General features: G+C 51.6%; 1 protein-coding gene across 4 annotated transcripts in view; it reads left to right on the forward strand.

Moving 5' to 3' along the window:
- Positions 1–14,391, forward strand: part of LOC128341947 (zinc finger protein 420-like) — a 41,356-nt gene that overhangs the window by 6,563 nt on the left and 20,402 nt on the right. For 3 of the 4 annotated variants that reach the window (XM_053288626.1, XM_053288628.1, XM_053288629.1), the window contains one exon: positions 327–412. In XM_053288626.1, the coding sequence (XP_053144601.1) occupies positions 327–412 (86 nt within the window). Of the gene's footprint in view, positions 1–326; positions 413–10,107; positions 10,235–11,560; positions 13,418–14,391 lie in introns of all 4 variants that reach the window. The other variant, XM_053288630.1, reaches the window with a different exon arrangement.

A 14,391-nucleotide genomic window follows, 5' to 3' on the forward strand; every position in this document is an offset into this window, starting at 1 on the left:
GCCCATAGTCTGGGAAACATACCAGCGGGAATTCAAAGTGGCAACTTCATTCTTGCTAGGCCAGTCATTTCCCGCTGCGTCTTTGGCTTGGGTAAGGAGTCATAGGGTGTCTTTTGACTTGGCTATTCTCCCTTGAGAAACTCCAGGGCTGCTAAGGGGTTCCCCATGAGCTTGTGTGTTGGAGAAGCTTCTCTTGAGCCTCCTGAGTAGAGCTCCAACACAAAGCTTTGTATGGAGCCCTGAAGTGACAGGAAGACAGACTGATTTCACTGCTGCCACTTCCATGGAAAATGCCCTTCAAGCCCAAACTCTCTTCCCACTTCTAGGCAGTGAAATGACGCTGGCGACTCCTCCTGGACCTTCTCCTCTTGGTGGTGGAGTGGAAACTGTTGCTGTGCACTCACCAGATCAGGTAGGAGAAGAATCCCTGGCAGGGTGGGGAGAGAAGCAGCCCTTGCCTCTCTCTGGACCCCACTGAGCCTCAGTCAAAGGGGCTCCCTTCTGACTGAAAGCCACAGAGGAAATGTTGGGTCCTCCAGGAGAACCTTGAGCCTCCCCCTTTCTGGCATTACTGATGGAGATACAGTGAGGTGGTTCTCAGGACCAGCCCTTCCTGGGTAAGGCAGTGCTAGCCCGGGAAAGGCTGGTGGTGAGAAGCACTGCGATGGCTCCTGATCCCGGTGCTCCTCTTCCTGGTAACCCCCCTTGGAAACCCCGGCTCAAAGTGAGGTAGGAGGTCATGTGCACACTTCCTCCCTCACTGCCCGGCTGTATGTTCCATTGGGACTCTAAAAATGGCCGCCGGGAGTGGTGACCATAGAGCCCTGACTGCTGAGCGGCCAGGGAGAGGAGCCCTTCTGCACTGTAGCAGGCGGCCTTTTTCCCCTTAGTAGGAGATCCTCAGGATGGGTGTGAACTGAACATGCTCGAGACAGAACTGGACCACGTGACTTGTTTGTGGGTGTAGCCTCCTCCGTCCTCCTAACCCCAGTTCCAGTTCTGTCTTGCTCGGGACAGGACGTTTTAGGAGAGAGCTCATGCAGTTAAGCCTTTTCTTCAGTTCGTTTTATTTATTCTCCTTAATGACCAGTCTCTTGGCTATTGAGGGAGACAGGAGTCACAACTCTTCGGACTGTGCCTGCCTGGTGGTTCTCTAAGATATCCCTCCCCCTCCCCCCTTCCTCTCCGCTTTGTGTCTGCAAGGGTGGGGAAGGGAGCTGCCTCTATTCGGAGCCAAAAACAAAACACACAAACAAAAACAACAATCGGATAAGATTTCCTACTCAAGTTAATCCTTTTAGCTTGTATTTGGCTTGATTGACTACTTACTAAAGTCTTTGCATTTGTTTGGAGGGGTCCTGGTTAGCTGGACAACGGAGTTTGGAGTTCGCTCACTCAGAGGAACTCTTTCAGGGCTCAGCGTCGGAGGCTCAGGCTTCTCAGCTGCGCATGTGTTCTCTCTGCTCTTGTTGTTGCCGCGCCTTCGCCCAGCATGACTGCTTCAGCTTCCCCCTTGACTGCAGCCGTGGCTTAGACAATGGGGACGGGGACCTTGGGGCGGCACTTAGCCAAAGCCCCCAAGAGGTCCAGGCGCAGTGGACGCCAAGAAATAGAGGGAGTGCCTGTTGATTCGGGCGGCCGGCTGGAAATCAGAAGCGAAAGCAACCAAATGGCGCCAAGTGGAAGGCTGAATCAAACAAGCGCCTTCACTTTGAGGGAGACGGCCAGAGCCCGTTGGGCACTATCCTGGCGTCTCATCCTCCGGCCATTGGGGCCTCAGCGTTTGAGGGGGACCCGGCTGGTCCGCGCATTCCCTCCACGCTGCATGATGGATCGCTCACACGCTCCGCGCACAGCCTCAGCCTCTTTACTTACCGCTGTGAGGAAAGACCTTTTCTCACCCAGGATTCTCAAAGGCTGCGTGGGTTTTTTCAGAGCAGTGGGAGGAAAGTGGTCTTGTGGCAGCATGCATGAGTTTTCCCCCCTTTGCTAAGCAGGGTCCACCCTGGTTTGCATTTGAATGGGAGACTGAGCACTGTAAGATATAAGCGTTTACCACTGAGCCACCTACAGCCCCGCTTGCTACTCCCCTGGCAGGGCCCTTGGCAGTTCTGCGGGGGCCTCACCCCTTACACACAGGGACCCGCGTGACTCCCAAGTCATTCCAGGACAGGCACCCAAGCCCAGGCAGGCACCCAACAGAGTGAGCGGTGGACGATGGAGGGGTTGTTCTCACCCTCACCTGAACCCAGCCCATGGCTCGGGGGTTTTCCCCTCTGTATGAGTGTGGTTGGTGTATGCCCAGATTTTTTGCCATGCAAAACCAAGAGAAGGCACAGGGATTCTTTCTCCTCTTCTTCCCACTGTTGGGCACCCCAACATTAGACCCAGAGGTACCAACCCAGAAGTATATGGAATTCAGGCCTGTGTCTGATTTCATTTTATATTAAGAGTTCAATTAAATGCCTGAACTTGAGGTGAACATGATGCCCAGATCTCATGACTGCCTGCCTGGTAAATGATTTGTAAAGGCAGGGGAAATCTAGCATTGGTTATCAGTGTTTGTGGAACTCACAAGAGACACAATGGGTCAGGCTTAATTACCAGTCTCACACTGCTGAAATTAACCTGCTGTCCAGTAATCCCTTTACCTCACTGACAGGATGCTTCTGCCTTAGTCAAATGTGTTGATTAACTTGCCTCACACATGTACCCCTTTTGATGTTACTTTAAATATTATTCTGTTATAATTACACACTAGATAGAGGTACACAAGAAGTAATTTAATTGCTGTCTCACACAAATAGAAGTAACTCTTTCACTAGCTCCTGACTTTTATCATTCTTGGAACAAAGCAGGAGAAGATGTAGATTTGTTTTGGGGAATGACAATAGAACAATACTCTGCTAACAGAAGAGACCCTGTTTACCCTGGACCGACCAAATACCCTGAACTAATTTTGATCTTTAAAAGACAATAGACGCCTTTTGTGACTCAAATGAACATCAAAGGATGGAACCACTATAAGACGGAGTCTCTGGACATGGCAGATGGGCAGTCTTTTGCCTACAGGAGTCTTGAGCCTACTGGAGACTCTTGCCTACAAGCAATCTTGGGCCTACAAGCAAGATCTGCTCATGAGCAATCCAAGGGTTTGCTACCCAAGCTGCGGGGCTAGAGGCAGGAATTCTTTCCACGGGAGAAGGGACTGTTTGTGACCTCTGCTGCGAAGTGAGAAGTCAAGACTTCCCCAGCCATGGTGCTCTGACTCTCAGCCGTGCTCTGAGCAAACTGCATGCTTGATCTAAAAGCTCCTGTCTCCAGCCAAAAGCTTCTCCCCTTCAGCTGAAAGCTCCACCATTCTCAAGCCTCTGATCTGGGTAATATGCCTCCCCACAAGCCTTGGATCCCTCCATCCTTTCTCCTCCTCTATCCTTTCCCCCCCTTTCCCTCTACTAACTCCTGATCTTCCCAACTCATGCCAGTCCTCAACCTTCCTTACCATTCCAGCTTCAGACACCAATCAACCAATTGAATATATCAGGCCTCCTGGCTCGCCTTCCGCAGAGGGTTGATCTCACAAAGAGAGATCCACTCCCCACAGGGGTTCCTGAGGTCCTCACCTTTCTCCAGGCCGGCCTAGACCTTCCCCTGCAACCAAGCACCCTGAGGCACCAAGTCTCCTCACTGGCCTCGGTTCTGCCCCTTTTTTCTTCCACTGACATGGGCCATCCGACCCTGCGCCCACACTCCTACGGATTCCTGGGGGAGCGACAAACCTGTCTCCTCTCTAGTAGGGCGTTCTCGGCCTGGAACTTCAACTGAGTTCCTAAACACTCTCACAAAGGACTCCTTCGAGGCCATTGCTACCAGTCCACTGAAGCTCTTGTCTTATAAGGCCCTCTTCCTGGTAGCTATTACCTTGGCTCAAGGTTTTCTGAGCTAGGCACCCTCTTGGCACAGAAGGTCTATTGCACCTTCCAGCTAGATGCAGTGCATCATTGCCTGAACACCACCTCCCTCCCAAAATGTTAATTCCCTCCTTCATAGATCCAGAGTTGACGTTCTTCCTTCATTCTGCCTTTCCCCTGTCCAGCCAGGGGAATGATTGTGGCACAAGCCTGATGGGCCCAGGACTTGGCGTTCATCGCACCAGACACATTCACAAGTCCGACACCCTCCTTGTCTTTCTCCGTCTCTCCTCCTTGGGGGGCAGTTTCTAAAGGCACCTCGACTGGCAGGATCGGATCATGCATTTGCCTGGCCTACTCGGATCTCAGCACTCGGTTCATAGCACGATCGACCAGAAGCGCAGCTACCTTTGGGGCCTTTTTTCAGCCCATCCCACTATCGGGGATCTGCAGGGCAGCAGCCACCTGGCCTTCCGCTGCTCCGTTCCCCTAGGCACTCTAAGGTTCTGACCACTCAGTGGCACAGGCAGCCTTGAAGCGCACGGTGCTTTGACAAGCGGTTTGAATACATCCTTCCCATCCCAGGGATTAGTGTCTTCAGCTTGGGCACGTCCCATCCTGAGGATCTCCTACTCAGGGGGAAAGGGAACATTGGTCTTACCGTGAAGGGTTCTTTCTCGGTTGCTGGGGTCAAGGCCATCTCTATGGGTTATCCTCATCACGTGCTCCAGGGGCAGGACTTAAGTTAATTAGTTGAAGAAAGACCCGGGCTGAGGAGGATGACCCTGCCCAGTCCTGCGTAGCTCCAGGCAGGCTTTTCTCTCTTTCCGTGTTTTATAGCCTTTTCCTTCCACAACTTTCTTCCTTGCTGATTTTCTGTGCCCACTATTGCTTGTTTTTCCTTCTGCTTACCTCTCCTGCTTAAAAAAGAAAGAAAGATCATCCTTCCTTTGTGTGTCTCCCCGATTCCCCCTCCTCTCCCCCCCCCCCCCATGGAGCTCTCAGGAACCTCTTTGCAGAGGGACTTTCCAAAGGGCACTAGCGCTCCCGGTTCCACCACTGCCCCCACTGGCTGCCGGAGTGCCGGCCGAAGGGGAGCCAGCCACAGCGCATCTCCCGCCCTTGGGCGCCGGAACGCGCCCCTCAGCGGTTCAGCAGACCTCCTCCAGCTCGGGCGAGATGGCGGAGCCCTTTCCTCCCTGGGTTCTGCGGCGCAACGCAGGAGCAGGGAGCCTGATCATCTACCCGCTGCCGCTGCAGAGGGAAAGGAGAGCGCTGGCAGAGGCCAGCATGGAAGCGGCACCTTCCCCAGCGCTCCAAGAGGGCGCCCGCCCTGAAAAGCCCGCCAAGAACGCGGCTGCTCCAGCGGAGGTCCTCTCAGCACCTGCTCTTCAGAATGTGGTGAGCTCTGCCCAAGGGGGCGAAACCTCCACCGCGGGGTCTCCATTTGCTGTCTCCATGCCCCCAGAATGGCAGGCATGGCTAAAAAACGCTGTGGTGGATACCTTTTTGCAATTGCACCCCCAAAAGCATAAAAAACGATCCAGAAAGAGGAAAAAGGACTCTTCCTCTGAGGAGTCCTCTGAGTCCAGCCCCCCCTCTCTATCACCCCAAAAAAGCCAAAAAGAAAAGGAAGCACACGAAGGCTTCATCAAATCAGTCTAAAGCCTCCTCCCCTCAGGCCACCAGGGCTCGCTCACTCTGAACTCAGAACGGGATTCTGGGGATCCAGACCCCTTAAAGCGCAAGCCCTCATTTCCATTGCAGTATGCCAGACCTGTGGTCTCGGGGGCGGGGGGGCTGTGATGTGGAGGAGGTTCAGATGGACTCAGGAGAAGAGGCACAGACGCCAACTACCCCTTTGGACAAGGAGGAGGGCGAATGGTCGGGGGGGGGCCTGAACCCTCTCATGTCTCCCAACGCCTGTTTGGCCCAGAGGACTTTAACCCTTTAATGACTAAAATCCTTACAACTATAGGCTTGCAATCTAAGATCCAACCTGACTCTACTCCCACTTCTAAGGGTGACTTAGTGTTTCCCAAGGCAAAACCTAAGGACATGCTTCTCCCCTTGCCTGACTGTTTCATTGAAAGCATTAGGGAGGAATGGGCCTTACCCGCCTAGGTGCGCAAGCCCATGGCGACGGCGGCGTATTTTTACTCGCTTCAACAGGAACCAGCGTCTCTCCTGAAAATGCCAAATACAGATGCACCAGTGGCCCAGCTGGTCTCAAATTCGCTGCTGCCACGAGATGGGGAAGTCTCCCTCAAAGATCCATCTGACAAGAAAGCAGAAATGGCCCTGAAGTGGGTACGTGACAACTCTTCGTACGCTACCAGGGCGTCAGCTGCAGCATCCATGGCCGCCAGGGCCAGCCTCCTCTGGATCGATGACCTCCTTGCTGACTCCCAGATGGTCTCTCCCCGCCTTAGACAGCAGCTAGTTAAGCTGCAGAAGGCCCAAGCCTCGTGGAGATCGGAGTCGTGGGGAGGGGCGTTTACTCTGTTCTCTTCACAGTGCCAAAAAGGGATGGCTCATTCCAAGCAGTGCTGGACCTAAAATTTGTAAACAAGTGGGTGTGGTACAACAGGTTTTGGATGGAAACGCTCAGAGACATCACGGAATCCCTACATAGTGGGGATCTTCTCTCATCAGTGGACTTGAAGGAGGCTTATCTCCATATCCCGATCCACCAAGACAGCAGATCCCTCCTGAGATTCATGTATGGGGGCATCGATTATCAATACACAGCCCTTCCCTTCGAGCTTTCCTCAGCCCCCAGGGTTTTGACAAAGGTCCTGGTCCCCCTCCTGGCGAAACTTCGCATGCGGGGGATCAGGGCCTTTGCGTACTTAGACAACCTTCTCCTGCAATCGCGCTCCAAGACACTTGCCTCCATCGATCTGCAGACTACCCTACTCACTCTACAGTGCCACGGCTTTATTATCAACGTTCAAAAAAGCCAACTGGTCCCCGCATATTGCCTTAGCCATCTCTGAATTATAATCGACACTCTCCAGGATCGTTTATTCCTCCCACAAGACAGATTTCTACTCCTGACTTCAGAAATCTGACAGGCACTGGACTCCCATGCAGTACCCTTGATGTCTCTCACAAGAATCTTGGGCCTCATGGTCGCCACCCTCGAGTCGGTTCCCTGGGTCAGGTTCTATCTTCAGACCCTCCAATGGTTTCTCCTGCCTCACCAGACAGCCATATCTCTAAAGAGGCCAGTTCTGCTGACGCTTCCTTCACCGGTATGTCTGGTGGCTGGCACCCCAGAACATCCTGCAGGGCAAATGATACATGGACTATCCACCCCTGATAGTAACCACGGATGCCAGCACCAGGGGATGGGGAGCCCACTGTCTCCAACACTCCGCTCAGGGCCGATGGTCTCCGTCGGAGAAGAAGCATTCCATCAACTGGATGGAGTTCAGGGCCATCCGCTTGACGCTCTCCAGCTTCCAGGACATAGTCCAGGGAAAGGATGTCCTCGTGAAGACAAACAATACGATGGCAAAAGCCCACATGGACAGGGGGGCAACCGGTCCAGATCACTACATCAAGAGGTGACCCTCTTACTTTCATGGGTGGAGGAACACCTCCTCTCCATCACAGCACATCATGTCAAAGGCGACCTCAACTCTCTGGCGGACTGGCTCAGCCGAGAGGACCTCCTTCCGGGCAAGTGGTCACTTCACCCCCACGTTTTCGATCAATTGGCACGCAGGTGGGAGACCCCGGAGGTCGACCTCTTCGCAACTCCCATCAACGCAAGACTCCCGAGGTTCATCTCAAGGTTTCCATGCCCGACCGCGGAGGACACAGACGCCCTGTCCGCAACCTGGCCTCTGGGAGTCTTTTACGCCTTTCCACCTATCCCTCTCCTAACGCGCTTTCTCAGACGCATCAGGACCTCGAAGGCAGAGGTGATACTGGTGGCACCCCACTGGCCCCATCGCCATTGGTTTGCTGAGCTCCTACATCTCAGTATCGCGGAAACTTGGCACCTCCCAGTCTCCCCCAATCTCCTATCTCAGGGACCAGTACACCACCCCGATCCAGGTTGGTTTCAGCTAGCCGCATGGAGACTGAGCGGAGGATCCTAGGGAGGAGGGGCTCCCCCAGAATGTCACCACTACTATCCTGGCCTCATGCAGAGCCTCCACTAACAGAATATACCAATGCACCTGGAGAGCCTTTCTGCACTGGTCCTCCCGCCATCATATCAAGAAGGGCACGGCCTCTATGACTCACCTTCTACAATTCTTCCAGAAGGGCCTGGATAAGGGGCTCAAGCCCAACACCTTGAAGAGACAAGTGGCATCACTGATCGGCTTGATTGCCAGCACCTCTCGCAGGTCTATGCTTGCCCATCCCCTCCTCAAGCGTTTCCTCCGTGGGGCGACGCTGCTATCGCCTCCGAAATCTCACCGTTTTTCCTCTTGGGATTTACACACCGTTCTCAGGACTCTGCATCAATATCTCTCAAAATGCTCTCCTTCAAGCTAGCCTTCCTGGTGGCTGTCACTACCGCCAGACGTGTGTCAGAGCTACGGGCCTTGTCGATTCATAAATCTTTCTGTGTGTTTGCAGAGGACTCTGTCCGCCTCATCCCGGACCCCTTTTTCAGACCTAAGGTCCTGTCAAAATTCCATCTCTCTCAGGACATATTCCTACCTACCTTCTGTCCACACCCTCTGCATGCCTGAGAAAAACTGTGGCATAAGCTGGATGTCTGGCGTTGCCTTAAAACATACATAAAGAGGACTGCTTCCTTTAGGAAATCTGAGACTATGTTCGTTTCATACCTACCAGTCTCCATGGGTGAGGTGGTCTCCTCAGCTACCATCACCAGATGGATTCGAGCCTGCATCGTCTCGGCATATGAATCCCAACAACTGCGACCTCCAGCTAGGATCACAGCTCATTCCACTCAAGCGGCAGCTGCATCCGCTGCGTTCTCTACAAACGCTCGTCTACATGAGATATGCAATGCCGTCACTTGGAAGAATCGATCGACCTTCATGCGGCACTACAAGCTGGACACCTTTGCCTCTGCCCAGGCAGCGTTTGGCTGACGTGTCCTTCAGAGCGTTCTCCCCCAGGATTAGTCTAGTCCAGTCCCTCCCGCAAGATGTACAGCTTTGGTATGTCCCGTAGAGATGGCCTTGACCCCAGCAACTGAGAACGGAGCATTGGTTACTCACCGTGAAGGCTTCTTCTGGTTGCTGAGGTCAAGGCCATCTCCACCCACCCGTTCTGTTCTGGACTGCGTCCGGGGGAGACGTTCCTGATCTTGGTGTAGCATGGAGCCGCCACCTGCAGACTTTAACGCTGGGGGTCTCCCTTCTCACTGCCCCTTTTCTATACCTGTAATACCTTCTCTACTGCAGGCTACTGGGCTTGTAAGAATGGGGTGGGGTCATCCTCCTCAGCCTGGGTCTTTCTTCAACTAATTAACTTAAGTCCTGCCCCTGGAGCACATGATGAGGATAATCCGTAGAGATGGCCTTGACCTCAGCAACCAGAAGGAGCCTTCACGATGCGTAACCAATGCTCCGTTTTCCCTGTAGTAGGAGATCCTCAGCCCCACCTGGATGTATTTTTGGGAGGTAGAGATGCACAGATGGTTAACAGGACCAACTGGAGGATAGGCGCGATCGGGGACGGAGGCAGCCCCTCAGGAGTAGACTCCTAGGCTGTTTTTTGCACTTATCTATCTTATTCTCTAACCTCTCGTCCGAGTTCTTCCCACTTTCTTTTTTACCTATAGCTTACAGAGTACTTACACAGAGCTCCCTCCACGCGACATACCACCTTGCTCAACAGCCCTGGAACTGGGGTTAGGACGGGGGAGGCTACGCCCACAAACAAGTCACGTGGTCCAGTTCTGTTTCGAGCATGCTCAGTTCAATACCCATCCTGAGGATCTACTACAGGGAAAAAGAACCCTTAACAGTAAGACCAATGTTCCTTTCCACTGCCCACACAGGGCATTGTGGGATGAGGGAGGACTTCCTCCTTCCATCCCACCACAGGCAACTAAAGCAGTGCCGCTCCAGTGAGCATGTGACTGGTGGCACCCTGGCCCAACTCCACTTGTGGTGGGGAAGGTAAGTCGATCCTGCCTCCCCCCTCAGCTCTCCCCAGCTTCACGTGACCAACCTTCATGTTGTATTGCTCTTTTCAGGAGTCTGTGAGCTTGGAGGAGGTGGCTGTGTGTTTCTCCGAGGAGGAGGCTGCTCTGCTGGATCCAGGCCAAAAGGCTCTGCACAGGGAAGTCCTGGAGGAGATTTCTGGGCATCTGGCCTTTCTGGGTAAGCCTCCCTCCTTGCGTCGGCTGATGGTTGGATGAACGTAGAAATGTCTGCTCTTGTCAGTCTGTAGCAAAGCTCTCTGGGGCTGACAGTGACTGGACAATGTCCTTGGAATTTCTCCTTATTTGAAGAAAAAGGTGTTTGGTTGCAACCAGAGCCTACAAGACCACATTCCTGAAACCCTCAGTCAGGTGGCAAAACCTCCACCAGCTCCTCTTCCAAGCTGACCCAACTGTGAGCTCCCTTCAGCCCTTGCCTCGTGAACCTGTTGCCACTACGTTGGGTGATGTCGGACATGGGGAAGAGGACGCTTTCCTCAGGGTTGGGGTTTCCTTGTCTGCACTGGGCCTGAGAGGGATACACCCTATAGATCTGTGATCACTGGAATTCTGAAAACAATCTGGTTTGTTTCTCTCTGAAGAAAGAAATGCAGTTCCTAAACTTGAGCTCACCTCCTGGCTGGAATAAAGTCTGGAGAATTGGCCTTGTGTTTGCAAGCATGCCTTGTCCCCTGGACTAAAGAGGGGATTGCCTCTGGGTTGCCTTTGAATGTGGGCACTCCCAGTGAGCACTGTCAGATTCCCCTTTGGGGATGGGGCTTCTTTGAGGAGCATCCCAGATTCCCTCCCTGGCACCATCTCCCAGAGAGGGCTAAGAGAGAGAGTCCTGCCTGCAACCCTGGAGAAGCTGCTGCCAGTCTGTGTAGACAATACTCAGTGCCTGACACAATATAAAGCAGCTTCCTATGTCCCTATGAAAAGGAGGGCGCATTTCTGGAGGAAGGAGAGGGATCAACAGGGAGTTGCTTGCCTGTGTGGTGGGCATCTTTCTCAAGCAGATCCGCCTGCTTGTTCTCCCTGGCAGAGCTTTTCCTCGGCTGAATGTCACCCACTGGAAAGATCTGACAGGGAAGACGGCCGAGGAATAGCTGAAATGATTCTATCCACGGGGTGAGAGAGAGGTTTCAGCTATCCAAAGAAGGGTGTCCAAACGGTGGGAAATGCATATCGTGGAGGAAGTGGCTACCAGTTGATACCTCTCACTAGAAAGGGGTGGACAAAGTGGGCCCTCCAGCTGCTCTGGAACTACAATTCCTATCTTCCCCAGACAAGATAAATGGTGGCTGGGTTAATGGGAGTTGTAGTTCAGCAAATGCTGGAGGACCCACTTTGCCCACCCCTGCAATGGAGGCTGTTTTCTTCTAGCAGGAGCTGCCCTTCCACTGGCTCCTTGGCACAGTTTTCTCCTCACAGCAGTCAGCTGGGCTTGCTCCTTGAGGTGAGACTCTGTTGCTCCCTCACCACATTCCTCTCTTTATTGCTGCAGGTGATTGGAGGGAGGGAGAGAAACCGGCCGATGGAGCGAGAAGGAGAACCGAAGGGAGCCAGACGTGGAGGCAGACTAGTCCTTCCGAAGGGCCAGACTTGCATTCCATCCCAATCCCAGGAGAATGCCACAAGGGAAGCAGCAGGAATGAGATCCCTCAGGATGTAGAATCCTTGACTAGTCAGCCACATCTGAGTAGACGTCCCAGAATCCACACAGTTTATAAACCCTATAATTGCTCAGAGTGTGGAAAGAGCTTCAGTTGGAAGACAGCGCTTATTTCCCATCAAATAATCCACACAGCAGAGAAGACTTTTAAATGTTCGGAATGTGTAAAAAGCTTCAGTCGGGGTTACCAGCTTACTATGCATCAAAGAGTCCACACAGGAGAGAAACCGCATACCTGCTCAGAGTGTGGAAAGAGATTCAATCGTAAGGAAATATTTACTTCCCATCAAAGAGTCCACACAGGGGAGAAACCATATTCCTGCTCGGAGTGTGGAAGTAGTTTCAGTCATAAGACAACACTTACTTACCACCAGAGAATCCATACAGGAGACAAGCCATATTCCTGCTCAGAGTGTGGAAAGAGCTTTAGTCAAAACCTACAACTTACATTGCATCAAAGATACCACACAGAAAGGAAACCATATGCCTGCTCGGAGTGTGGAAAGAGCTTTAATCAGAAGTCAGGACTTACTAACCATCAAAGAATCCACACAGGAGAGAAACCATATGCCTGCTCAGAGTGTGGAAAGAGCTTTAATCAGAAGTCAGTACTTACTGTCCATCAAAGAATCCACACAGGGGAGAAACCATATACCTGCTCAGAGTGTGGAAAGAGGTTCAGTCAGAAGTCAAAGCTTACTAACCATCAAAGAATCCACACAGGAGAGAAACCATATACCTGCTCAGAGTGTGGAAGGAACTTCAGTCAGAAGGAAGTTCTTACTGTCCATCAAAGAATCCACACAGGGGAGAAGCCATTTAAATGCTTTGAATGTGGAAAGAGCTTCAGTGAGAAGGGAAAACTTACTTACCACCAGAGAGTCCACACAGGAGAGAAACCATATACCTGCTCAGAGTGTGGAAAGAGCTTTAGTCAAAACCTACAACTTACATTGCATCAACGAAACCACACAGGAAGGAAACCATATGCCTGCTCGGAGTGTGGAAAGAGCTTTAATCAGAAGTTAGGACTTACTGTCCATCAAAGAGTCCACACAGGGGAGAAACCATATACCTGCTCAGAGTGTGGAAAGCGGTTCAGACAGAAGTCACAGCTTACTAAACATCAAAGAGTCCACACAGGAGAGAAACCATATTCCTGCTCGGAGTGTGGAAGGAGCTTCAGTCAGAAGGAAGGTCTTACTGTCCATCAAAGAATCCACACAGGTGAGAAGCCGTTTAAATGCTCAGAATGTGGAAAGAGCTTCAGTCAGAAGAGAGCACTTATTTCTCATCAACGAGTCCACACAGGAGAGAAACCATATACCTGCTCAGAGTGTGGAAGGAGCTTCAGTCATAAGCCAACACTTACTTACCACCAGAGAGTCCACACAGGAGACAAGCGATATTCCTGCTCAGAGTGTGGAAAGAGCTTTAGTCAAAACTTACAACTTACATTGCATCAAAGAAATCACACAACAAGGAAACCATATGCCTGCTCAGAGTGTGGAAAGAGCTTTAATCAGAAATCAGGACTTACTGTCCATCAAAGAGTCCACACAGGAGAGAAACCCTATACCTGCTCAGAGTGTGGAAAGAGGTTCAGTCAGAAGTCAAAGCTTACTGACCATCAAAGAATCCACACAGGAGAGAAACCATATACCTGCTCAGAGTGTGGAAAGAGCTATAGTCATAACCTAAGTCTTATATTGCATCAAAGAATCCACACAGTTTAGAGGCCTTTTAAATGCCTTTAAATGTGGGAAATGTTTTACTCAGGTTTTCAGGCTTACTGTCCATCACAGAATCCTCACAGGAGAAAAACCATATACCTGGTTAAGAAAGTGGAAAGAGCTTAAGTTGGAGCAAAAATCTCAAATTCCCTCAAGGATTCCCACAGGTAATAAGTGGAGCAGCTGTTGGACTGGTTCCCAGACACTCAATAAAATGTGGTGACCAACACTGAAGTCCTGTTTTTAACAAAGGAATTTTACTGTCCTTTTGGATTCACTGAGATGGGAGCAGGGGAAGGGGGAGTTAGAAGGGTTTCTCTGGGCAGATTTATGTGATGAAGGGCAGAGGTAGGAGATGTTCCATTCCTTCTACCTTTGGTGTGCAAGCTTTGAGTGGGCAAATTAGGCTGCGCTTGCTAGCTTGGAAACCAATTAGAGGGTTATAAGCCCAATAGAAAGGAGCCTATGAGCTTACTTTGGTTCAATCGATACCCCTGTATTAACGGTGGGTGTTTGTTTCATTCTTGAAGAGATGTTGACCAGGATAACTCACATGTTCCTTGCTGTTGCACATTTAACACAAGAGAGTCTCATCTTGACTCAGTCTAAATCTCTAGGGGTGAATGACCTTAAAAGAGTGGTACATATGCTGGTAACCTCCAGGCTTGGCTACTGTAATCCACTCTACGTGGGGCTAACTTTGCACATAGTCAGGAAACTACAATTGGTACAGAATGTGACAGCCAGATTGATCTCTGGGACAACACGAAGGGGCCACATCACACCGGTTTTAAATGAACTGCACTGGCTGCCAATATGTTTCTGGTTGAAATACAAAGTGCTGGTTCTTACCTATAAAGCCCTTAACGGCTTGAGTCCAGGCTATTTAAGAGAGCGCCTCCTGTGTCATGAACCCTGCTGCCTGTTACG

Source organism: Hemicordylus capensis, chromosome 2, assembly GCF_027244095.1.
Source record: "Hemicordylus capensis ecotype Gifberg chromosome 2, rHemCap1.1.pri, whole genome shotgun sequence".
Taxonomy (NCBI): domain Eukaryota; kingdom Metazoa; phylum Chordata; class Lepidosauria; order Squamata; family Cordylidae; genus Hemicordylus; species Hemicordylus capensis.